Source organism: Alexandromys fortis, unplaced genomic scaffold (assembly GCF_014885135.2).
Source record: "Alexandromys fortis isolate MF-2015 unplaced genomic scaffold, M_Fortis_MF-2015_v1.1 scaffold_8_1_9099942, whole genome shotgun sequence".
Lineage (NCBI taxonomy): Eukaryota > Metazoa > Chordata > Mammalia > Rodentia > Cricetidae > Alexandromys > Alexandromys fortis.
In genome coordinates, this window is record NW_026067898.1 from 1,259,316 (window position 1) to 1,283,777 (window position 24,462).

At 40.7% G+C, this 24,462-nt stretch overlaps 1 protein-coding gene and 1 long non-coding RNA gene across 2 annotated transcripts; one reads left to right on the forward strand and one right to left on the reverse strand.

Moving 5' to 3' along the window:
• Window positions 1-8: 8 nt before the first annotated feature.
• On the reverse strand, window positions 9-8,783 carry LOC126487782 (uncharacterized). The gene is made up of 3 exons (XR_007588494.1): window positions 8,493-8,783; window positions 2,238-2,501; window positions 9-1,664 (listed from the first exon to the last, which is right to left on the reverse strand). It is a non-coding gene; the product is annotated as an uncharacterized lncRNA (long non-coding RNA).
• Window positions 8,784-8,907: 124 nt separating this feature from the next.
• Zswim2 (zinc finger SWIM-type containing 2) lies at window positions 8,908-24,045 on the forward strand. The gene is made up of 9 exons (XM_050120780.1): window positions 8,908-9,072; window positions 10,195-10,271; window positions 11,871-11,911; window positions 15,254-15,464; window positions 16,915-17,166; window positions 18,766-18,850; window positions 20,608-20,714; window positions 21,794-21,947; window positions 22,818-24,045. Exons 1-9 carry the CDS (start codon window positions 8,908-8,910, stop codon window positions 23,613-23,615), a joined length of 1,890 nt encoding a protein of 629 aa, XP_049976737.1. The 3' UTR covers window positions 23,616-24,045.
• The last annotated feature ends 417 nt before the right edge of the window (window positions 24,046-24,462 follow it).

Sequence of the window (24,462 nt, forward strand, 5' to 3'; positions counted from 1 at the left end):
GCCAGAGTTTTCCCAGGGAGCAAATTTTCTGCCCAGGGATTGGTTAGTTTTCCTGCTCCGGGACTGGTTGGTTTAGGTGGGGGCAGAGTTGGCTCTGGTTTCAGGGCTAAATTTTTTCTGTTCATTTTTAGCATTTTGGCTTTATCTTGGAGGCTAAGGCATATTTATTTCTTTTACTATCTCTGGTTCTAGAGCCAAAATGTGGAGGTTTTTGTTTTGGTTTGTTTTGGGTTTGGCTCTGGTTTAAGGATCACAGTATATTTCATAGGTTCTGGGATCAGGGATAAAGTGTTTCTTTCACTGGTTCTGGGTTCAGGATTAGGGTACTAGATTTCATGCTCAGTGATTGGTTGGTTTCATGTTTAGTTGGTCAGGGGCATATTTGACTCTGGTTTCAGGACCAAACTGTGTTTCTTTCACTGATTTTTTAGCCTTTTGACTCTATTCTGAGGGCCAAGGTGTATTTCTTTCACTGGCTCTGGTTCCAGAGTCAAGGTGTGTTTCTTTGGCTCTGGTTTCAGGATCAGTGTGCATTTCTTTGGTTCCGGGTTCAAGGCTAAAGTGTTTCTTTCACTGGTTCAGGTTTCATAACCAGGATGTGCGTCTTTCGCTGGCTCTGATTTCAGGACCAGGCTGGTCCTTTTACCCTACATCTGGACCATAAATTCCCTCCTAAGGGTTTAGATGAACCATTAATAAAATAAGTGTCTGTCTGTGAAATGGAAGAAGGTTGGACAGTTTTTCTAATCGCAAATTCAGTTCATATAAGGAAATTACATAGTTAACTAGCTGGATAATGATTCCCTATCTTTCTATAGTAACTGCAAACCAAATTTGAAAATCCATGAAAGTTTTGTAACATTCTTAAAAACTCACTGCTAGTTAGAGGTAATACAATGCAGCCATGATCAAATCCATATAATTGTTGACATCAGGTGTTCCACGATTTGCTAATAAAGTGAGGTGAGAAGCTTGTATTTTATGCTCTTATGGTGTAGATAAATCCATTCCAAAGGATTTTCCTCTTGGGCTACACCTATAGGAGACAATTTATTGGGTGAAACAAGCTGAAAGGCAGTGAAGGATCTACACAAAACAGATACTACCTCTTTTAGTCTGAATCCTAATTAGGTCCCATGTCAGATGAGAAACACAGCCAAAAGCAAAGAGAGCTTGGGCATAGAGTCTATTTAAAGAATGTTGGGACAGTGATTGGGCAAGAGAGAGAAAGAGGGAGAAAGAAACAGAGAGAGAGAGAAAGGAGGGAGGAGAGACAGAGAACTGTCTCTTCAGAAGAACAGTGGGAAGAGAGGGAGAGAGAGAGCCAAGACAAGCTTGCCTCAGCTGGAAGAGAGAGATTGGGAGTGGGCAGAGTTTGTCTCTTAAAGAGATAGGGTACTGTCTGGTTTCATCCTGCAGTGTGACAGGAAAGGCCAGCATAATCCTAACACTGAGAGTTGTAGCTCTTTCTGCCCCCAGAGATAATATTCACGGACTTTCCAAGTTGTCTTTCCTGCTGGAGTTTTAAGTATATTGGTCGGTGAATAATTAAGTAAACATTCTGATTTTGCTGCAATTGTACCGGAAATACCAGTATACCTCAGGAGGCTGGGGCGGAATCGGGAAATGAATTCCTTTGCCCTGCTGTGCTATAGCTCCCGCAGCTGTAAACAGAAAGCAAAACAAAAGCCTCGTTAGACTGGAAAAGGGAAGAATTGAGCAATTAAAATTACTTCCAAATGTAACAGGAAAGTGTGTATAGTTCCACTGTTGAGTGTGTTTAGGCTGGGCATCAACCAAACCCAGAGAAGTCTCTTGAAGTCTCTGTGTACTCTCCACAAGGGTCCTGAGGGGCCAGTATCAAGACTGAATGAGAAGCTTCATAATTCTAGGGATGGACCGACAGCTGATGTGTGTGTGTGTGTGTGTGTGTGTGTGTGTGTGTATGTGTTACGGGAAAGAGGAGGAAGAGGAGGAGGAAATTGAGAGATATGGTTGCATAAATAGAGAAAGGATGAAGGAGATTACATGGTCTGAAGTAAAAATGTGTTTGGGTTTTTTTTTGTCATAAATACCTATGAAACTATAAAACAAAGAATAATCTATACTTTCATGGAAAGTTATGTCTATTCCTAAACCCTATGGTTTAGCTCGAAAACAACCTGCCCCTAACAGGTCATATATTAAAAACCTGATTGATAGTGGATGGGCTCTGGGAGACACACAAAGACACACACCTCTAATCACTGGTAAAGACGTCCCTTATTGAACAGTACCATGGAGGCTTATATACCCAACATAGTCAGGTGGGCCAGCAGGTGACAACCTCATCTCCTGTTCCTCAATCAAGGACAAGGCAACACATGCTCAGGAAGCAGAGCTGGACACAGCTTTCAGAAGCTCAAATCAGAAGGCCAATAAAGGTCACTAGCAGGGGAGAGCAAGTGGAGGCCAAGACTCCAAACGGTCCCAACAGTCACCAAAATGCGTGATTAATTTTTCTAGAAGACAAGGAGGAAAAAAGAATCAGTATCAACCAAAGGTTATCATTCTGATTAGACTTTTCTTCTAATGTCTTGGATCTGAGGCTGTCAGATTCCTTTAGCCTCTCCGTCTCCTTACCCATGTTGGTCTCTGGGTAATTTGTTAGTACTACCTCTCCCAGATGGTGTTGCCATTGGTATTGAAACACCCAGCCTAGTCCTGATAACTCTCCCAAAGGCAAAACTGAGGCTCTGGGCTTCTGGTCTAAGGACAGTGATATGAACATAGCGAACAATGAGGACTACTGAGAACTCAAAAACAATGGCAATGGGTTTTTGATCCTACTGCACGTACTGGCTTTGTGGGAGCCTAGGCAGTTTGGATGCTCACCTTACTAGACCTGGATGGAGGTGGGTGGTCCTTGACTTCCCACAGGGCAGGGAACCCTGATTGCTCTTTGGGCTGACAAGGGAGGGGGAGGGAAATGGGAGGCAGTGGCGGGGAAGAGACAGAAATCTTCAATAAATAAATAAATTTAAAAAAAAATAATGAAGTTCCTTGTTACTGCTTCAGCGACACACACCACGAAGGTATGATGTCCAGTCCTCAGGTTCTTTGGATGTGGTGGAGATTTTTTTCCATAGTGCAGGGGATCAACTCCCTGAGTGCCTCACAGACCAAAGTCTGATCCTGTTGTTCTCCTAGACAGCTTGAAAATTAACTCATCAATTATAAATTCCTTTATACCCAAAACTTTTGGAAGTGATTCTGCTGCCCAACCCAATACTAGTAAGCAAGTGAGAACCGTTCCCTGCTCATGTAAGCGTTGTTCCCTTTACCAATCAGCTCTTCCAACTATTATTTGTCAGTATTTTAAACACATAATTCTTTATTGATTCTTTGAAAATTTCACATCATGTTTGCCAATCCCGCCTACCTCCCAGTCCGTCTATTTCTTCCCCTCACCCTGCAGTATGCCACCCCCAAAATTAATTAAAAACAAACAAAATGAACAACAACAACAAAAAACCCTACATCGCTCATCCATCTTTCCAACACCTCTTCATTCATCCTAGTGGCCTCAGGAGCTGCGGTGTGCCATGAAGGTACCCCCTCTGTCCAACCGACCCCACCCACAAAATGTTCATTGCAGTGAGTCATTGGTGTGGTTCAAGGCCTCTGGTTTCTGGTACTTGATCACCACTGGACCCTCATGGAAGCTCCTCTCGGATATCCTGTTGTTACCCCTGTCACGGAGATCCTGCGGTTATCTTTCTGCAGGACTGGTCTTTTTCCACACTCCAGCAGGTCAGAGATGGGGCAGCTGGTAGGGTGAGCCAACCCCAGGCCCAGAATGCGGGTCTGGGTGGTAGCTGAACAGGTAGGTCTGAGCCATTGAGGTTACTGTCTCAGGTGAAGAGGCAGAGCCTGCTCTCCTAGTCCTGTGGCAGTAGCCTGGACCCAGCCCAGTGTGGCTAATTGGCATGGCCCCCTTCATTTTGTTGTTGTTGTTGTTTTCATTACCTCTAGTTTCTACTTCTGTGAAATAAATTAGGAGAAGGCTAGTGGTCTAAAACAATATTCCCTGCTCATAGACCTCTAGGTCAAGACGTCCAGGCAGACTCAGCCAGGTCCTTGTGTCACATGAAATTGATTCAATTTGCCAACCATGCTATGCTTTCATTTGGAAGTTCTGAGTTAGACTCTGCTTTACACCCCATTTAGTTTGATGGGGCAAATCCAGTTTTCTTGATGTTGTAGGTTTAATGTCTCTCATTTCCTTGATCTCTGCTAATCTTACAGGCCTGAGATGATTCTGACTTTAAAGTGTTTAGAACATTCTAGCAGAATCTCCCTTTCAAACAACCCAGTCACCCGATTAGTGCATCTAACTGTGTCTGCAATACCTTCTTTGCCATCTGTTAGTACATAATCACAAGAGAAAAAATTATATGAGGGCAACAGTCCTTATGGTCACTCTTAGATTTCTATGTATTTCAGTCATCTCTTGCTGCGTTCATAATTTAATATTGAAGTCTATTTTTTTATTATCTTATACTCTTCAATTGGAAAGAAACTGGTATTACTCATCAGGCATCTTTTTATCATTTTATACATTTAATTATTATTTAATGTGTATGGGTATTTTGCTTATATGTACATTTTTACACCACATGCATGCCTGGTGTTCTGGAGACCAGAAGAGGATGTCCTTCCTATCCCCTGTACCTTGAGCTATAAACAGGTAAGAACTGCCACATAGGTAGCAGGACCCAGGTTCTATTCCCATGGATGCTGGGGATGGAACCTGGTCCTCTAGAAGAGACAGTGCTCTTAAGTGCTGAGCCATCTCTCCAGCCCCTCAGTCTGGCATCTTGAATTAAAAGTCCTAATAATACAGTGGGTTTCAAATTCATGTCTCTTATATCTCGATTGTGAAGCATGGGAATAGATTTTCTCTGTAAATGACCCTGTCACCTTTGCTAGCCTCCATTTCCCTTCACTGCAACAAGAAGAAAAGTCTTTGCTAAATGTAATTTAGTGTGAATAACAGTTCAACAATCTTAGCTAAATAGTATCTATTGTCAAAGAAAACTGTGCTGGGTGGAGTTAAATAGGCACATAAGACTTCATGAATGCTGTTGCAATAAGGAAAGAGATCAAACTCAACTTCACTGAGATAAGAAGAGGAATTTTTGAGCATTCGGGTGAGCTAGTGGAAAGGATCGCTGTGAGAATAGGGCAGTTAGTCGCTGTGACTCTGCCATTGTATTCATTACTTGACATCTTTCTAAACTGGGATTGCATTGCCACAGAGGGTGGGGTCTACGAGTCCTCTCTTTCTGTATAACCCTTTGTCAAAGGGGTGGTGCCCATATTCTTCAGGAGAATTTCACTGGGTTCTGATACCATCAAAAGGCTAGAAGAATGCTGACATCTCGGAGAAATGAGAGTTTTCCTTTGGAAATTTTCTGAAGTATTGTTCTACGGCAAGGCGAGTCAGGGATTCGAAGTGAGCAGGGGAAATGGTCTCGGGTTTAGTTGATTTGAATGGAGCGCTAAGACTATCTTAGACAATAAAGAGAAAGGTTTAGAATTTATTTTGACTCCATTCTGATTTCATTCAGTTGTGTGACTAAATTAGCCAGACAAAAGCAACAAAGAGAAAGACTATCCTCGCCCGGAATTCCAGGCTAGAACCCATCATAGCAGGGACTTAAAGTCCCACCACGGCGGCAATCGAGGAAAGGGAAATAAACACTTGCCTGCTCACTCAGCGTGGCTTTTTCCACTCATATCATTCAGGGTCCGGCCCATGAAACATTGCTGCCAATATTGAGAATGGATCTTCCCACATCAGTTAACACAAGTAAGAAAAGAACCCTCACTGGCTTTATCTACAGGCCAACTTTATCCAGAAAATTCCTTACTGGCGCTCTCGTTCTGGTGATTCTCGATTGTGTCGAGCTGAAAGTTAAAACAGACTATCACACGCTCTTCTCTCTGTTTTCCCCCAAGAAGGTAGAAAGGGCATAAAGAAGCTGAAGTGTGCATAAATTTGAGTCTAATAACCAAAGTTGAGGGTCTTAAAATCATAAATGTCTTCTAGATTCTTACTAGTCACTTCTGCAGTGAGTGTTCTCTGCTGGTGTCCACTACATTTACACAGTCACACTGTAACTGAAACAATTATATTTTACTTGAGATACCATGTTGGCACCTTCTACTGGAGCCCTTGGTGCTGTTTCTTCCGTCTTGAGCTTAATGAATTCTGTATCTTCTTTTTTTCTTTTGTACACATTTACTAGAGGAAAACATAAACTCTTATATTCTCCGTATGCCTTTAATCATTCTAAGATGGCCTAGTCAGGATTAGTGTTACTGTAGTGAAATGCCATGACCAAAGCCTGGGGAGGGTTATTTGGTTTACACTTCCACAGCACTCTTAAGCATGGAAGAAAGTCAGGACAGGAACTCAAACAGGGCAGGAACCTGGAGGCAGGAGCTGATGCAGAGGCCATGGAAGGATGCTGCTTACTGGCTTGTTCTCCATGGTTAGTTCAGTTTGCTTTCTTCAGGAATACAGGACCACCAGCCCAGGGCTGGCACCACCCACCATGGCTGGGCCATCCTCCATCAATCACTAATTAAGAAAATGCCCTTCAGCTGAATCTTATGGAGGCATTTTTTCCATGTTTGAGGTTCACTCCTTTCAGAAGACTCTAGCTTGCGTCAAGTTTACACAAAACCAGACAGGGCAGAAGCCAAGCACCGTATTCATTTTTTTTGTTCTTCTCTCAATACCTCAGGATATTCCTGAAGATTTCTTGTACAGTATGCCTTCCTAGCTCTGTTCCTGAAGTATTTTCCCACACACCCCAGTCCCAGGAATGCTCAGTCATCACCAGTCTATCCCAATGTTCATCACTCATAGCCTAATTAAATCCATCCATATTAAGATTGGAAACCGACTCCCCCTCTTCTTCTTCCTTCTCTGCTAAACACTGCAAGTCTGGCTTTTCCACATCTCAGGTTGCAGATACAATATTAACTAACACCTGCCTTCTACTGACAGCTGCATTAATAACTCGCTTATTAAACAAATTTGTTAGTTCATGAAGCTCTATCCATTTTCCTGGGAGGAATATGCCTTGGCATATAACATGGAGAATAATGTAAATTCAAGAATAAATTTTAATTCTCCAAGTTGAAGCATTTGCAAAAACCATTACTCCTGTCATCAAAATTTCAAAAGATGAAGACAGCATATGGGACATGAGGGGACTCTAATCTGTTTTTAAAGTTTTAACTGTCAGCTATAAAAACAAATGTCATCCATCTAGACTACAGTTCTGCTTAGCAATATGTACTTTCCCTTTTTAACTTCCGTGGTAACATGAATAGTGTTACTTTTCCTATGGAATTAAGGAACTATAATCAATTTATATAATTTATAGTTTAAGTATGTGACCTTTTGAATATGCTATTTATCACTTAGGAAGAAAATATCATTCTAAATAAAATGCAATAGCTTAAATATTTATTGATGTTTGATTTCTAACTCCTTAAATAACTGTGTGCATACACACACACCAGGCACACGGAGGGTGGTGGGTGAAGAATGACTCCATAAAGTGTCTTCAAGATGAAGCCCGACTCATCCTGTTACATAGAAAATAGGAATTGACATCCATTAATTCCAAGTTTTTAAATTATAAATACTATTATATAAAATGAATTTATAATTTATCGTGGTCTCTTAAAAAGCCCTGAAGGAGTTTTCTTACGATATGGTGTTTTTCTTTGCTTACATTTCACTGATGCTCATGTTGGAAGAATGGTTGTGTAGCTGTCAGTTCTTTACTACTTAATAAAAAAGCAAAACAAAATTCAGTCAGTTCAGACCTTGGACGTGAGGTTCCGTGGCGTTTATGTGGATGGTTCGCCTCCTGTCAAGCTACCCTTAACCACCATCTTTACTCTGGGGTGGGAATTTTGCCATTTTCTTTTCAGATTCTTGACCTGATCTAGGGGTGATTTCCTCCCCTGAAGAGATAGGATCGATGCCCTTCTTATTCCTGTAACCAACAACCACATAGAGATCTCTCATGCTTTCAATGTCCTCCAGAGAATCCAGCAATATGGTTTCCCGGTCAGTAACCATGATTCAAACTGTTGACTAATACTTTAGGATAATTCTCAATTCAAAAGATAGAAATAACATTTAGAAATAATTTGTGGATTGTCGGGTAAACTTTTCATACCTAAAAAAAAATATCTAACTCCTTAAAAATAGAGCCTTGTAAGCTCAGAGGCTTGGACGTTGTGACAGCGTATCAAATACTCAACCCCAATGTGCAGCTTAACTTTCTCCTAGCTTTAAACAGACACAGCACAGCACACCATACACACACACACACACACACACACACACACACCACCACACCACGCCCAGCTGAACTGCCCAAAGCTACCCCTACTTCCTCCATCTTCCCTCAGTCACTTACTCAGTGTAATCCTGTTGTGAGCCCCTGGAAAACGCTGGTGGAATTCCGAACAACAGCCATCATGCTGAGTGTTTTGTTGTTGCTGTTGTTCATTTTTGTTTATTGTATTATGGATGAGAAATACGCAGAGCGAACACTAACTGGGCTGCGACTGCCCTAACAAACGGCTCTCACCAGTTCTGCCTGTAAGCCGATCAGCAAACAGACTAAGGGGTTTGTCCATGTGCCTGTGGCCCCGGCTTTGAAAGTCTGCGAGTGGACTTCTGGAATTTCTCCAGGCCTAACTATATAGCAAGGCACACTGGGGCAACTAGAACAGAGCTACCGTCACCACGGCAACTGCGCTGCACGCTGTTGCCATAGAGACCCGAGGCGCCCCAGAAAGCCTAGCTCAGTGGCGCCTGGGCCGCCCAGGATGCTTCGCGGAGGCTGTAAAGCCTCCGAAAGACGAAGACACTTGGATGATAGCCTCAGCTGGCAGCAAGAGCAGGCGCTGAGCAGCAGTATCTATCTCCTGCGACAGATCGGCCCTACCGGCTTTCTACTGAGGGAGGAGGAGCCAGAAAAGGGGAATTTCCGAGTAACGACCGTACCCCACCTTCCCTGGGTCTTGGGGGTGGGAAGGAGGGAAGCCCACTTCATAACCCTGCACAGACATGGGCCTCAGCCGAGGACTCACCCCCACAAGAGCTCCCCAGACTTTATGCAAGTTACAAAAGGAAATAGTATCTATCAGAAAAGATTCTTGGTAGTTAGAAACTCGAACTGAGTCCAACTCCTGTAAGATGGACCTTGAACTTTAGTATTAAAAACAAATAAAGGAGAAGGTGATATGAATGTTTGGTTTGTGGGCTGTGTATTCCTGGACGCCTTGTTAGTGGTCACCAGCCCTGTAAGTAAATTAAAACCCACTAAAATCAGGTTCTCTAGAACAGTCTCTAGCTGAGATCGTTTTCTTTTTACTTGTTTTTAAAGCTGTAGCAACTCATTAGAGGATAGTTTAAAAGATACTTTGAAAACTGTGTGAGTGAATAAGAATCCCATTTCATTTTGCTGAAAGAGAAGCTTCCTACTTCCCTGGCCTCTTGTCTGTCAGGATGGTCCACTGAACACTTGCCAGGTGTTTTAGAAATGTAAACTTATTGCCTCGTAGCTGAGTACTGGATTCAGTTCGTCACTCTGTACTTTGTTCAAAGCATGCGCTTTTACTTGGCCGATTACACAATTTATTGTGTTTAACGAACAGCCATAGACTGTATAGTCTTGAATAAAGCTAATCCTCTCTCATGAAAGGAAAGTTCAGGTAACCCCCCCCAAAAAAAAAACTTAAGATGAACACACCGTCTTACAAAAGGCAAACGCCTTTAGCTCTGTCCCTTAAAAAAAAATAGTTTGGGGTGAATGCTTTAATTTTATATTTAATTTCATCTAAGTACAGAAGATCTTTCTTTAAAAATGTGTTAATCCATGGCGCCAGTTGTTTGCAAAGGTAAAGAATACAGAAGTGGAAAAGCCAGCCTAGATTGTGAAGAAAGACCATTTCTCAAAAGGTGCTAGCCAAACACAGACTCAGTTCAGAATCATTAAACTAAACTAGTTCTTTAAATGTTTTTAATTTAATTACTTTTATCAGCTTAGTTTTGCTGTAACTCTAAAAATTAACTTGCTTTTAAAATTTTTCTGTCTTACTCTTCTTTTAAAGGTTTTGCTAGGAAACCCTCATGAATGTAACTGCCCCACGTTCCTGAAGAGGGGGGGGCTGTGCAAGCACATTTGCTGGTGAGTGAGTTAGCAACAGTCTTCCACGAGGAAACACACCTCACCATTGTCCATGGTTTGAATCGGCAAGAATATTGGGAAGATTAACAGCTAAAATAGCGATAATTTACCAATGTGTTTCTTAGTATTCCAATAATACTATTTTAGTCTGAAAAGTGAGTAACTCAATAGAGAAACACTTAATAATATCATGTAGAAAAATATTGATACATATTATGTGCACAAATGTGAAATCATCACATGGAATAATCAAATCCATGGTTACTCTTGAGACATTACTTTCTTCAACAACTTCCTGTCTTCTGAAATACATTATCATGAAAATAATTGTTGTTTTCAGGATGTCAGGTTTCAGACAACTTTCACCTTTAATATAAACATTTTAAGATAAAAATGCGGACTATAATTGAAGCTTACCTCTCAAACCTGAAGCTTCTACAGTGTTAGGGAAACCTGTGTGTTGGGTAATTATCTTTCACACGTGGAAGACAACCTTATCAGTTAGGAGAGCCTGATTAAGTTTGCTTTGCCTTCCTATAGTCACACCAACAAATCAATAATGACACCCTTTTAAAATTTTTTTTTTAGTTTTAAATTTTAGTGTGTGAGTGTGTGGCTGGCCTGGCTGGATGTATGTATATGCACCATGTGTGTGCCTGTTGCCCACAGAGGTCAGAAGAAGGTGTTGGATCCCTTGGAACTGAAGTTAAACATGGTTGTGAACCTTTATGTGGATGGGGAGAATTGAACCCAGGTCTTCTGTGAGAACGAGTGCCCTAATCGCGGAGCCATCTCCACAGTCCCAGTAAATACATTCTTAGCATTTATTACCCGTCAGCAACTGTGTGTCTTGCTTTCTAATGCCTTTCCTTACCATGTTTGGGACTGATCAATTGAACTTCTACTAACATAGGTTATTGGCTGTATCTGAAAGATAGAGATGTTGTACTTTCAAATGTACAAAGTCACCATAGCCCTTTAAATAGGTGTCTCCAATATTATTTTATGACAAGGCAGGGTATGGTCATTCTTTTCTGATTTTAATATACCATAACTCATTTCATATAATATTTCAACCATAAACTAAATGCAAATATTATCCAAGTATATAGTGTATATAACATTAATGTAATTAATGAAGCACATTTGCTGTATTTTTTTAAAAAATGTATGTTTTCCCCCTCTTGAAAGGTCACAGTTTTAGTTAGTGAGAGTTGAAGGTTTTCTACTATGAACTAAAATGGTAGACATACGAAAACCAATCCCACGAAAACCAATCCCTTGGTGCTCTCAAGGAAGTCAGAGAAAGCATTGTGACTACCTGGACTTCGTCACTACCCTTTGAAGGACTGTGTCTTGAGAAATAAGCACCTTCTCCCTCTGACCAAACTCTTTAGCGCAGACGTAATTCCTTTGTCAGTTTGAACATTGACTCACTTTAAAACACAACAGTGACTGACATAAAATTAAGTTTAAGTTTATTCACAACATTTTTGCATTGCAACTCAAATAATCCTTTTTACAGTCTACACGTTAAACAATTTGTCTTGATATTATATAAAAATAAACGTTTTAATTTTTTCTATTCATGAATATTAGGGTCTTGCTGAAAAAATTCAAGCTTCCAAGGAATCATGAATGTAAGTTTCTGGCTTTTTATTTTCTAATCCTTTACTAATTTAAAATTAGCAAAAATAAGAACATTTTATTTAAACAGATTCTAAACTCAAAGGCTTATTTTCCTAAAGAATCTGGTAAGTATCTCTCCCCAAAGTTTTTACACTTCAAGAAGTTGAAACAGTTTCTTCCTAAACAAAAATGAAAGTTTATATATCACATTCAAACTCAGATTCGTAAATAAAAGACAAGGATGAGAACCGCAGAGATGACTCAGTGGGTAGAATCACTCGCAGTGCAAGCCACGGTCCTGAGTGCAGTCCCTGCCCCACACGGTGGAAGGAAAAATACGTCTCCTGAATGTCCTCTGAACTCCGCGTGTACAAACATTCTATAATTAATATTGAGTCTCTGGGTGACTACGTAGAAGTGGCTGTGGGGCGGGGTTGGACAGAGAAACCTCCAATTACATATGGTGCCCAGTGTTTGGCATGGGTCCGCATAAGACCCAAGAAAGCCTGAAAAAGGATTCTAGACACACGAAAAACAGAGACAGACGTGGCTTATTGGTAGTCGCACATTTTTTTCAGGGAGGCTCTGCTTGCTGGCTGCGACCAGATGCACAGCTCCTTTAAGAGAAGGCTTCCTGCCTGGGTACTGTGGCACAGAGGGCTCTTTTGGAGGTTCTGCCATGGAGAACCTATGGCTATGCATGCCATTGGAGTTTATGTGCTGTGTGCTGTGGGTATTTGGGGGCTGCACGGACACACCGCTCCCCAGAGTTGGGGAGGTGAGCATGTCTCTCACTGGCAGCTCCGCCGGGAGACTAGACGCTCAGAGAACTGAGCTGGAGGAGCCCCACTCACTAAGCTGAGCAGTACAGACAACTGACACAGCAGTTTTAAGATCGCTGTCATGTGATCAACAACAACACAGATGCACAGTAAGGACAGATTCAGACAAATAGACCTCTACACAGGCCACAGTGTGTTTAAAAAAAAAATGTGTGTATGCTTGAAAGAGAGAAGAAAAAAGATAAAGACAGTCATAGATTAAAATAATGATTTAAAAAAATATAAAGTGAGGTCCTTAAAAATAGAGTAATAAAAATAATATAATATTATTTATAAAATATAATAAGGCACATAAAGATGAAAAGTATGCAGAGTCTGGATTATGTATATTATTGTGTTTTGTTTGGAGTTTTTGACTGTTAATGAGCTAACTGCTGGGAGACATTTGATTGTGTCTTCCCCTCCCACATGTCAGACATTCTTATGCAGGAATTTAAAATAGCTCCAAATAACTTTTTAAATATACAAAACTTATGCTTCTATTCATTATTATTTGTTTAATAGATTTAGTTTAATGTTTCTGCCTTATTTTTGGTTTAATTCACTTGAAAGAAAGATGAAAGTTTTTTTTCTCAATAATTTCCTGAAGCCGCTGTGTGGTGATGCAGAGACAATTAATTCCAACCAAACACGTCCTCCAACCTGCACCAACACAGCCACACGTGGATGCTGTAATAACAAAAAAAATAGAAGGGGCAGCAAAAGAAACCTGAAAGACTATTACAAGTACAAAGAAAATATGATTCGGAAAGGATTGAAACAGCTCACATGAAAAGACAAAAGAGGTGTAATAGTACAAAGAGGCCATGTGTTTTAGGAAAAAAAAAATAAGTCACGGAGACAACATAAGGAACACATTTGCGAAGTGTAATCTCTGAAATGTTTTGAAAGAATTTTCAGTTTCAGTCCAATAAACAGTCAAAGGTGATTTATATGTAAAGAATATATTAGCAAATGCCTATGGGTGGTAGCTTTGCAAATTTCATTAGAATCGGAAAAGAAGTGAGTTAAAAATAAGGGAGGCGCACACACTAAATAAGACGTAATAAATATGCAGACGTTCTTCTGTTGGCCTCATGTTCACGAGGCCATAGAAACAATGAATTGGTAGTATCTTGTTTGTGTGGTGGGTGAGGCTGTTTGACAGGCTGGCTGCCTGCTTCCTGGAGCATACTCTCGTTGGTCTCATACATTACCTCCTCCATACCGTCTCAAGTGCTTCTGCTGTTTTCTCCTTTATGTCTCCCACACACAACAGTTCCCGGGCAGCTTCCTTCATGAAATTCCTTTTTTAAAGAGAGCAGATGTTGCTGTTTCTCTATGTCAAATAATCCTCCTCCAAGTACTGGGTAATTAAAGTTTGATTTCCTCCCACAGTCCTCCTGCACCTGCCCCATCACTTCAGATAAGAAACAAAGGTTTCTTTGCTGAAACAAAAGTACCCTTTTTGCTGTTCCTTTTCTGGTGTTTAATTAGAAAGGGGTCTTTCTAGGAAAACAGAGCTTTCACACTCCTGCATATAATATTTAACTTATGTGTATTCAAAATATACAAAATAAATGGAACTTGGGGGACTAACAGCTAGAAATTAAATTGTGCTTAGTTAGAGAGAGAGGGCAGACAGGAGAAGGAGCCACGGATGGAGAGAAGGAACCTTGGGTTCTAAGATTAAAACAATAAACAAACAGTTGATTGTAAGAATAGCAGGCTGAGGAAAATTCAGGGCTCCCCAGGGTGCAGGCAATGCGGTGTCTAGTAGGCGTCTAGTAGGTATCTAGTAAGTGTCTAGTAGACTGTTCTACAGGACACTGTCCAAGTCTGACATGAACCTGATGAGCAAAGCACTCCTCCATGGCCACAGAACAAAGACAGGAAAATAGGCACAACTAACCTACCCCTCTGATATCCACTCCCTTAACAAACACAGCCATGCATACCTATTCGCAGCTCCTTTTCTCCCTTTATGCATTCTTATTACTGTTTGTTTTAATTTATTTAAATGTGTTGTGTCTCTGTGTGTCTGTGCCATGTGGGGTGTTTACTACACCAGAGGAGGGTGTTGGAATCCCTGGAGCTGCAATGGTAAGGGTTCTGGGGTCTGAACCTGTGCCCTCTGCAAGTGCACTACTTCCTCTTAATCAATGAGTCATATCTCCTGCTCTTATTTTAATACTGTTGCATGCTGATAAGGGATTCATTTACAGGCACATGAAAAGACCGAAATGTCACCATGATGCCAAAAGCAGGGTTAGCATTATCACGTCTCAAGCCTGCAATAACACGTCCTGCAGTATTTTTAGTAGCAAGTGTAGGAGGGGGCAATCGAATTGTCTTTGTAAATTACTCTTTTCTAATGATTCTTTTTCTAAATAGAAGATGAAGAAGTGGTCACTGTATAATCCAACTCGTACTACCCTGGTATTTGAAAGAACGTAACGCACCCTACTATTACTAAAGCCTTCACGTTTCCTTTCTTGCCACCGACTCTAAGGCTTTGGTGTTTCTTGTTAGCTGCTTTCCAGCTGGGTCTTACGGAAGGAGAAATAAATGACCTGCTACGGGGGATCCACCAGGTTCAAACTCCCAAGCGTGGAGCAAGGGACGAGAACACGTGTGTGGAAGCGGACGGCTGCCTCAAACAGAAGGACATCAGTGCCGAGGACATCTGCCCCATTTGTCAAGAGGTGCTGCTGGAGAAAAGACTCCCTGTCACCTTCTGCAGGTGATGGTTTAACCCTGGATCCGAAAGTCTTAGGGGAATTCTAGCCTAATATTCTTTTTCTAAAACATTTTTTATTCATTTATTATGTATACAGTGTTCTATTTGCATGCATGCTTACAGGCCAGAAGAGGGCACCAGATCTCACTACAGATGGTTGTGAGCCACCATGTGGGTTCTGGAAATTGACTCAGGACCTCTCTGGAAGAACAACCAGTGCCCTTAACCTCTGAGCCATCTCTTCAGTCCCGTAGTCTAATATTCTTATGAAGTTACTTTACGAGATTCCTTGAGAGACAAAGTAAAAGCTTCCTCTCGTCTAATTCCTGTTTTCTGTGTTCTTTTGTAACTTCATATGTGTCTTATGAGATGTCCTGTTTAAATATGTCTAGGGCACATTGTAAGGGTGAAAATTAGAAGTATCACTCCACAGTTATTCAGCCCTCTGCTGTAAATAATGAAGAGGAAGGTTTTCTGTTTGCTTTTTAAGCCCTTCAAGATTTATTTATTTATTGTTGATTGATTAACTGACTGATTTGAGAAGGTGGGCGCGTACATGCCTTAGCATGTATATAGGTCAGAGCCCAACCTGTGGAGGTTTATTTTCTCTACCACCCTGCGTGTGCCAGTGATCGATCAGTGTAAACTCAGATCACTGGCCACCAAGTGCCTTTACTTGGCCTCTCACCAGCTCTTGTGTTTTCTTTACAGAGGGAGGAAATGTTACAGCTGCAACAATATTCTCTGGATATAAAGATTTACTTTGAAGTTATAAACGCTCTTTTCAATTTTTAAGATATTCTATCTTGTAACTTAAATTGTTTAATTTTTACTTAGCAAAAGTCCTCGCCGAGAGAATCTCCTTCATGCTATTTACAAAGGCACTCATAAGTTGGACTTTAAAAATCGAAACAACCATTTGCTGCTGAAATTCATTTCATTCATTTTTCTTTTCTACACTTGACAAATAGTTGACTCCTATTTTGCGTGTTTCCCTGTGGTTGCTTCCACTGAGTACTGAAAACCTACTAACTACTTCCGCAATATAACTTCTCCCAGCAGAGATTGCTAATGTGTTTAAGATGCTACATGAGTTCTCAAAAAAGCAAAAGAGAGAAAAGGAGGGTAGGACTCCACCCTCTAGTTAAAGAGTTGTCCTGTTAACTTTCCTTTGTGTTAAAACTATACTCATTCTGACCTTATGAATGAAACATAATTTTATGATGTAAATCTTCTTACCATTTCCTTTAAGTGGGGAAAAGTTATATTTGGAATTTTGATAAAGATGGGAAATTATATTTTTGTTTATTTGTAATCCAGCTATATCTAGAAATCAGTTCAAAGTGCATTTTTATAAGGAATAAAGATGGTCTCAGAGAGATTTTTTTATTGAAATAAACATCTCTAACAAATACATACAATGAGTGATAAATTTGAATTTTATTTCTGATAGATTTGGCTGCGGCAATAATGCTCACATAAAATGCATGAAGATCTTAGCCAGTTATCAAGATACGGGGTCAAACAGCTCCATGATAAAATGCCCGCTGTGCAGGGAAGGGTTTGCACCATTAAAAGTCATCTTGGAGGAATTCAAAAACTCTAACAAACTTATGACGACCTCTGAGAAAGAACGACTAGACAAACACCTCGGAATTCCCTGCAACAACTGTAAACAGCTGCCGATCGAGGGGAGGTGCTACAAGTAAGTCTGAGCCTTAGGGTGGGCTTGCGCTAAGCTGCCCTCTCCCACAACAGCAATGACAGCTTGTTTGGGATTTCATTTTACTTCCCTCACTTCCACCAGAGCCTCGGCTTTTCATTCTCCTATGGGCTGGCCATGAAGCAGCTTCTTCTCATGGCTTGCCTATGGATTTGGCTAACAACTCCCAGTTTCTCATTCTTCCATCACAAATAAAAGCAGCATATGGGACGTTTGTGGCTCCGTCTTCCACTCTCCTTCAAGCAGCAAACATTGCACTCAGCCTCCAAAGCTAGTTCAGCTCTATACAGGCAGCAGCTTTTTCTTCGTTAGGGCGTCGGGATGCGGCTGGTTCAGCTGGTTCCCCTTTCAGGTTAGTTCACGAAACATCACGTGTATGTTAAACTGCAGTTACTTAGGTTTTTATCCTAGCCTACTCTGATGAATCAAGAGAGTTCAGCATAGCTGGTTTGTGATGTTCATTACTAAGGATCTACGCATATGAATAGTAATAAATAAATTAACACTTGCATCTTCTGCAATGTCTGAGCACATATTTTTCTTATTTTGCAAGGAAATATCCTAAACGTTAGAAAATTTAAATTTAAAAGTAAGCCTGTTTGTCTCATGCTCACAATCTTTATTTTGTGAATTTTGTAGCAAGTAAATGAAAATTTTAAGTGGTAAAATTTCTAATAAAAATTATTAATAACATAAGCTTGAAATCAGGCTTCTGTAAAAAGTTACATTTTCCCAAATTATATTAGTAGCTTTTGTCGAGACCTCATACATTTATCGTTCTGTGGGGAGGAAAAAGTATGATTCTAGGATCCAAGAGCCCTGCCAAGTGTAACCCTACCCTTCAGGAGACAGCTGGAAAGAAGGCTTGCATAGACATGTGGCAAACCCCATGTCCATGGGCTGCAGTCCCATGGGCCACTAGAGAGAGAAATCGCTGGGGCCTAAACTCTGGTCTAGGAAAGCACCGTGAAAAGGACATGGAGGAGACAAAATAGTAGCCGTCTCCAAGTGTACCCACAGATTTACCGCAGAACCTCTATGTCTGGTTACATGTTGAAGGGAGTGAGGTGGCAAAAGGGTTAAGGTTTCTTATTCATGGACCTTTAACTAAGATGACTCCAACCTCCATAAACCCAGTAGAATCACAAGGGCTCTTGAAAGTTGAGGAGAGCAGAGGAAGTGACATGGAAAGAAGGTTTTGGAGGAAAGGCAGAGAGTGCTGCTAATTATAGGAACAATGGAGGAAGGACCACAAGCTAGGATGTGGAAGCCGCCTTTAGAACGTGGTACAGCCAAGGAAGCAGATGCCCCTCTGAAGCCTCGAAAAGTGGCACAGCCAGGCCAACACCTGGTTTCTCTCCTTTTGAGACTCATCAAGCTTCCATTCTACAGAAGTGTCTGACAATTACTGTCGTGATTTAAGCTAACAAACTTATAGGAAATTCTACAGAAATAATAGGAAACTAATCCACAGCGTGGCCCAGATGGGCTTTGCCCTGTGGGGCATGCATGGGAAGATGAGTCAACACCGTGGCGGTGACTGGACTTTTCTCCCCTGTGTTTTTGGGTGTTGTGTCTCAGGTGCACCGAGTGTGTGGAGTACCACTTGTGCCAGGAGTGCTTCGACAGCTGCTGTCATCTCGCCCACACCTTTGCATTCCGTGAGGTAAGGGGCCCGCCTTTACCCGAAAGTGGCATCCATCATGCTGTATAGAACAGTAAACCCAAGAGCATGAAAAGCAGATAACACTCTGGAATGAACTAATTGACTTTTAACTTAAAAATTAGTTTTAGAGCCAGGCAGCGATTGATTGTGCACGCCTTTAATCCCAGCACTCGGGAAGCAGAGGCAGGAGGATCTCTATGAGTTCGAGGCCAGCCTGGTCTACAAGAGCTAGTTCCAGGACAGGCTCCAAAGCAACACAGAGAAACCTTGCCTCAAAAAAGCAAAAACAACAACAAAAAAAATACTTTTAGAATTCTCCTATGAGTGTGCACAAAACAACCATTTTTCATACTGATGCTTTATAGAATCTGTCACAGTAACAAGCACCGTGTATCACAAAGAGATCTTGAGAACAGGCACTGTAACCCTCAGCCTGAAGATGGATGATAGAGCCCCTAGCTGGTAGGAAGGCTTATCATAACATTTCTGACAACTGTTATGGTTTTCTATTAAAAATTTCTTGCTGGTCAGTGGTGGTGCATGCCCTTAATCCCGGCACTTGGGAGGCAGAGGCAGGCAGATCTCTGTGAGGTCAAGGCCAGCCTGGTCTACAAGAACTAATTCCAGGACAGGCTCCAAAGCTACAGAGACACCCTGTCTTGAAAAACAAAAAGCAAACAAACAAACAAAAAATTATGGCCATAGTAATAATCCATAGAACTTTTAGGCATCCTTTGAACCACACATTTTAAAAGTGAAGCCAGATTTGGTAACACAGACCTGTCACCTCAGCCCCCGGGAGGCTCAGGCAGGACAGTCACATGTTTGAGGCTAGTCTGAGCTACTTAGTGAAACCTAGCAGTAAATGTATACATATACAATGATGCTGAATAATGCTACTTTTTTCTTTTCGTGAAAATAAAACACCTATGATTATAAATACTATATTTTACATTAAGAACTGGACAAGCTAGCAAGATAGCTCAGTGGTAAAGGTATTTGCTGTCAAGCCTAGGGATCCAAGTTCAATCCCTAGGACCTATATGATGGACAGAGAGGATCTCTTCCTGTAATTTCATGTTTGTCTTCAGTGCAAGAGGCATCACATGTACACCCCCCACACAGAGAGAGAGAGAGAGAGAGAGAGAGAGAGAGAGAGAGAGAGAGAGTTAGGGGGAGAAAGAGGGATGGTGGAGACAGAGAGAACACTAAACAAAATGACGAAGATGGGAGGAAGAGAGGGAGTGACCTTGAGCATGGTGGTACGTGTCTGTCATCCCAGCTACTCAGAAGGCTGAGGACTGCAAATCCGAAGCCAGTCTGGACAGTTTAGGGAATCCTGCCTCTTCTGGAGGAGCCGTCTGGTGACTCCGAACACTCCCGAACCCCAGTTCTCAGGCGCCCAGTGTCCTCCTCTGTCCTCGGTAGGCACCAGGTACATGTGTGCTGAACAGATAGACACGTAGGCAAAGCACTCATACACATACAATAAGGAACTCTTTTAAATGAAAATTAAATTACTGAATTCAAAGTACCGTGTGTAGCTTAGTGTTCTGTTGGTTAACCCCTTAGTGTTGAAAAGAAGAAAGTCATTCTAGCAACCTCGTGGTAGGATATGAGAGCTACTAGTAATCTATAATTTTGTGATAAAGTAGATGTTCTTATAATGAGCATTTTACAATATTTTATTATCTATATGCAACCTTTATTACTTAATCATAACACATTTTTATGACCTATTTTCACACCTATTTCAGAAGAGAAACCAAAGATGGAGATCAGCAGATAAAAGGTCAGATGTTGTAAAATATTTAGATATTAAAAATGAAGAAGTGAATACAGAATATCTTCAAGAGACGCAAGGGTGAGAGTCAGCAAAATTCACACTTCCTGTGTTTCAGGACCTTTGAGTAATTTTTCATTTGAATTGGTTATATATGGTCCTTGGTCCATATATAAGAACAAGGGTCTCGAGTCAGCCTGTTCGAGTCTAGTCCTGGCCGAGCACATGCTGTCAGCCAGCTTTGGGGATACAAACATCATTCTCTCATCTTTAAAACAGGAATGATTTTCTACCATTATGGTCATATATCTGTAGAATGGAAAGCGTTAACTTTTCTGTCAGCTATGTGAATGTCATCCAAAATAGCTCCTTGACCTGAGCTTTTGTTTTTAAACACCATTTTATCCGTTTTACCACTTGCTACTGACACTGAATACCTTTATGTGCTTTTAAAGTTGTACTGTTACCCTAAAAATATTGGGGTTAGCAGGTACCCCCCCAAATGAATTTTCTCACAAATTGCCATCTACCCTTGAGAATTTGGGCTGACTGTTCGCATACTTCACCAGTTGACACATAAATCAGTTTGTGTTTCTAAGGATATGTCTAAACACTTGCTCAAAGTGAAGTAATTTCAGCTTATGACCCTCAGATTTTTGTCCTTTTATTGACTTTACAATGGGTTTTTGATCCTACTGTACCTATTGGTTTCATGGGAGCCTAGGCAGTTTGGATGCTCACCTTACTAGACCTGGATGGAGGTGGGTGGTCCTTGGACTTCCCACAGGGCAGGGAACCCTGATTGCTCTTTGGGCTGACGAGGGAGGGGGACTTGACTGGGGGAGGGGGAGGGAAAGGGGAGGCAGCGGTGGGGAAGAGACAGAAATCTTTAATAAATAAATAAATAAAAAGAAAAAAGAAAAATAAATAAATTGCTATTCACAATCTCTAAAAAAAAAAAAGTATAAACCAAAATCTCATTGGTATTTCTATTTGATGTGGCTAAATTAAAATGTCTTCCATATGAAGTCAGCTCACTCAAGATTTGCAGAGAACCCAGGGTTCCATTGTATTACGTATGCGGAAAAATTCTGCTTTCAATCACATCCTCATCAATAATCACACATGGTGCTCAGGTCTCTCTGTTTATCTTCATTTAGTCAGTTTTGCACACCAAAGCATGTCGTAAAGACACTGCCTCTCCTGATGATTACAAAGAACAGCAAGCTGCTTGCTCCAGGGTACCAGTGTCGACTCTGCTTGAAGTCATTTTGTCTTGGCCAATATACAAGACTGCTGCCGTGTTCTCACAAGGTAAAAGCCACGTCCTTCTCTTCGACTTTTCCTCAAGGGCCATTCCCCATGAATGAGGTGGCAGTAGACGTTTCCCCTTTTGTTTTTCGGTTGTGCTCTGTGCAGACACTCGCTCACTTGAATAGCACATGCGGACAAGATGTCACAGAGGATGTAGCTTGGCCCTCGCGGCAAGTTCACACCGGGGAGGACTTGCTTCCTTACACACTGTCTAGTTAGGATGCATGGCGTTTTAACTGCATCCTTTTGTGTACTTTTGTTACATGTGACATAAAAAAAATCTACAGAATCCTAGATTTGTGCCATGTGTTTTTACAGCTCTCTAGATGAAATAAAAATTCCTTAATTGAAAATTATTCATAAAGACCCACTAGAATCAAAGTCCAATTTCACTTGTCAGTCACACTTAATAATCATATTTTTCTAAAATAACATTGCTTAAATAAACATGTTGAGCTTTAAAGTCACATTTAAACTGGTAGTGTTTTTAATGACCAAAAATGTGTTATTTTGCATCTCATGATTGTTAGACTTGTTTTCAATTGTAGTTGGTTATAACCTTTTAATTTTTAAATGTTTTCTATCATTACAAGTAATTAGCATGAAAACAATACCTTGAACAGTGAGTTTCTAACTAAGTTATAAAGGTGATATATTCAAAGGGCTTAGCATTTTACTGCGGGAAATGGAAATCGGTCAGTGTAGACATTGTATTTACAAATGAACTTCTTCGAAATATTTTCATAGAACTTGATACGTTAGAATTCCCTTCCTCTCTGCTCAATAGTCTCAATATACAACTAGATGGGAAATTTTCATGTAAGTAGTGTTGTTGTAGCTCTGATTAACCTGCAACCTTTTTGTCTCAAGTTTCACAGGAAATGTATTGACAGTTGGCTATTTCAGAAGTGCAACGCATGCCCTATTGACAGACAAGTCATATACAACCCTCTGATCTGGAAGGGCACCACCTTGGATGGACAAACACATCCGCGGGCATCAAACAAAGACATTGCCAGCTTGCCAAAACAGCAAGAAGCAAAACTTTTTATTCCTGGTACTGGGTTAGTTTTACAACGAAATAGAACTGGAATTTTACCTAGTGTTCCTCCGTGTAATTCTAAAACACTGACTACACTTCAAAATCCATCAGACAACTATCAGAATATAACAATAGACGACCTCTGCTCGGTCAAACTAGATAACTCAGAGTCAAGAAAATTAGTCTATGGATATAAAGTCAGTCAACATTTCCCCATATGCCCACAAGATCCAGCCACTGGGTCATTCGGGCAAACACCATCTCAAACATTTCTTCCCTCCCTTGCTCCTACGGACAGTATTTGTCTCACTGGAAGGAAAAGCCAAGAAACGGATGAAAAATACCACCCTGGTCAGAGTCCAAAGACAACGAAAAGCTGTGAACATGTGAGCTATAATTCAAAGAAATCTCTCACTCCTAAAATAAGATCAAGTGCCTTACCTACAGAGGACTTAAATCTTCCTGTCAGCTGGGGCACAGCAAAACTGAGCTCGTCTAAAAGACATAACAATTCCACGGGGAAACTCAGACAAAAATGTAGTCGCCCACCCAGACGTCCTGCTCACCCCCCTTTGCAAACACAAAGTGCTGCTCTGTCTTTAATAATGGAAGGAATTCAATTATGAAAAAAAGCATTTTCATTACATCAGAGGCTTTTGAATATTTAATACATAAAATAGCTGACTTGTAGAACATAAGGATGCATGTACACTATTGGCAGATGTATATAAAGTACTCTGTTGTCATTTTTGCCTGCTTGTCTCTGAACCCCTTACTGTGCTTACGGAGGTCACCCTGCTACACGGAAGACTAAGCAATATGTGTTTCAATGAAAATACTCTTGATGTTATGAATTGTGAATGAGTAACAGAGTATTCATGCCTTATTTTATACTGGTCAATTTTTTCACTAAAGAAAAAGATTTTTCCCTGCTTTGAGTCACTGCTCAAAAAAGGCCAGAGGATAAAATTGCATGCATGGTTACTTCTGGGGAACTACATAGATTTCTCATTTTTCTTTCACAAGCAATCACCTCAAGCCTATACAAAAATCCTAGTAGTGATTTTTATTGTTTCCTTAAAGGAGTTTTATTACACATGAATGAAACATAATGAAATAAACTATGACACATTCATAGTGGTTTTTGCCATTTTACTTTTAGGAGATATATATTTTATAATTTTATCTTTTCTAAACATGAGATATTTTAAAATAATCATAGCTTCTGAAAATAAAGCTTTTGGATGCTTAGTTTATTTTTATATTGCATGGCTTGGTGGGTTTTCAAATATTTGATAGAAACTCTACAGTTCGAGGGAGGGTAACATCTGGTCATCAGAGGCCAACTCAGTAGACATTGACTCTTTTATCATCTTATCTTTTACTACTCTTTTATTATATTATCTTTTTAGTCAGGGTCTCTCACTGGGACTGGAGCTCACGGATTCAGCTACACTTGGCTGCCCACTGAGC

What these genes read in the sequence shown, in the direction of transcription:
- Zswim2 (XM_050120780.1), top strand. Translation starts at nt 8,908, where the DNA reads ATGCTTCGCGGAGGCTGTAAAGCCTCCGAAAGACGAAGACACTTGGAT. An exon ending in CAGAAAAGGGGAATTTCCGA is followed by an intron (nt 9,073 to 10,194) that starts GTAACGACCGTA and finishes CTTCTTTTAAAG; the next exon opens with GTTTTGCTAGGAAACCCTCA. An exon ending in CTGTGCAAGCACATTTGCTG is followed by an intron (nt 10,272 to 11,870) that starts GTGAGTGAGTTA and finishes CATGAATATTAG; the next exon opens with GGTCTTGCTGAAAAAATTCA.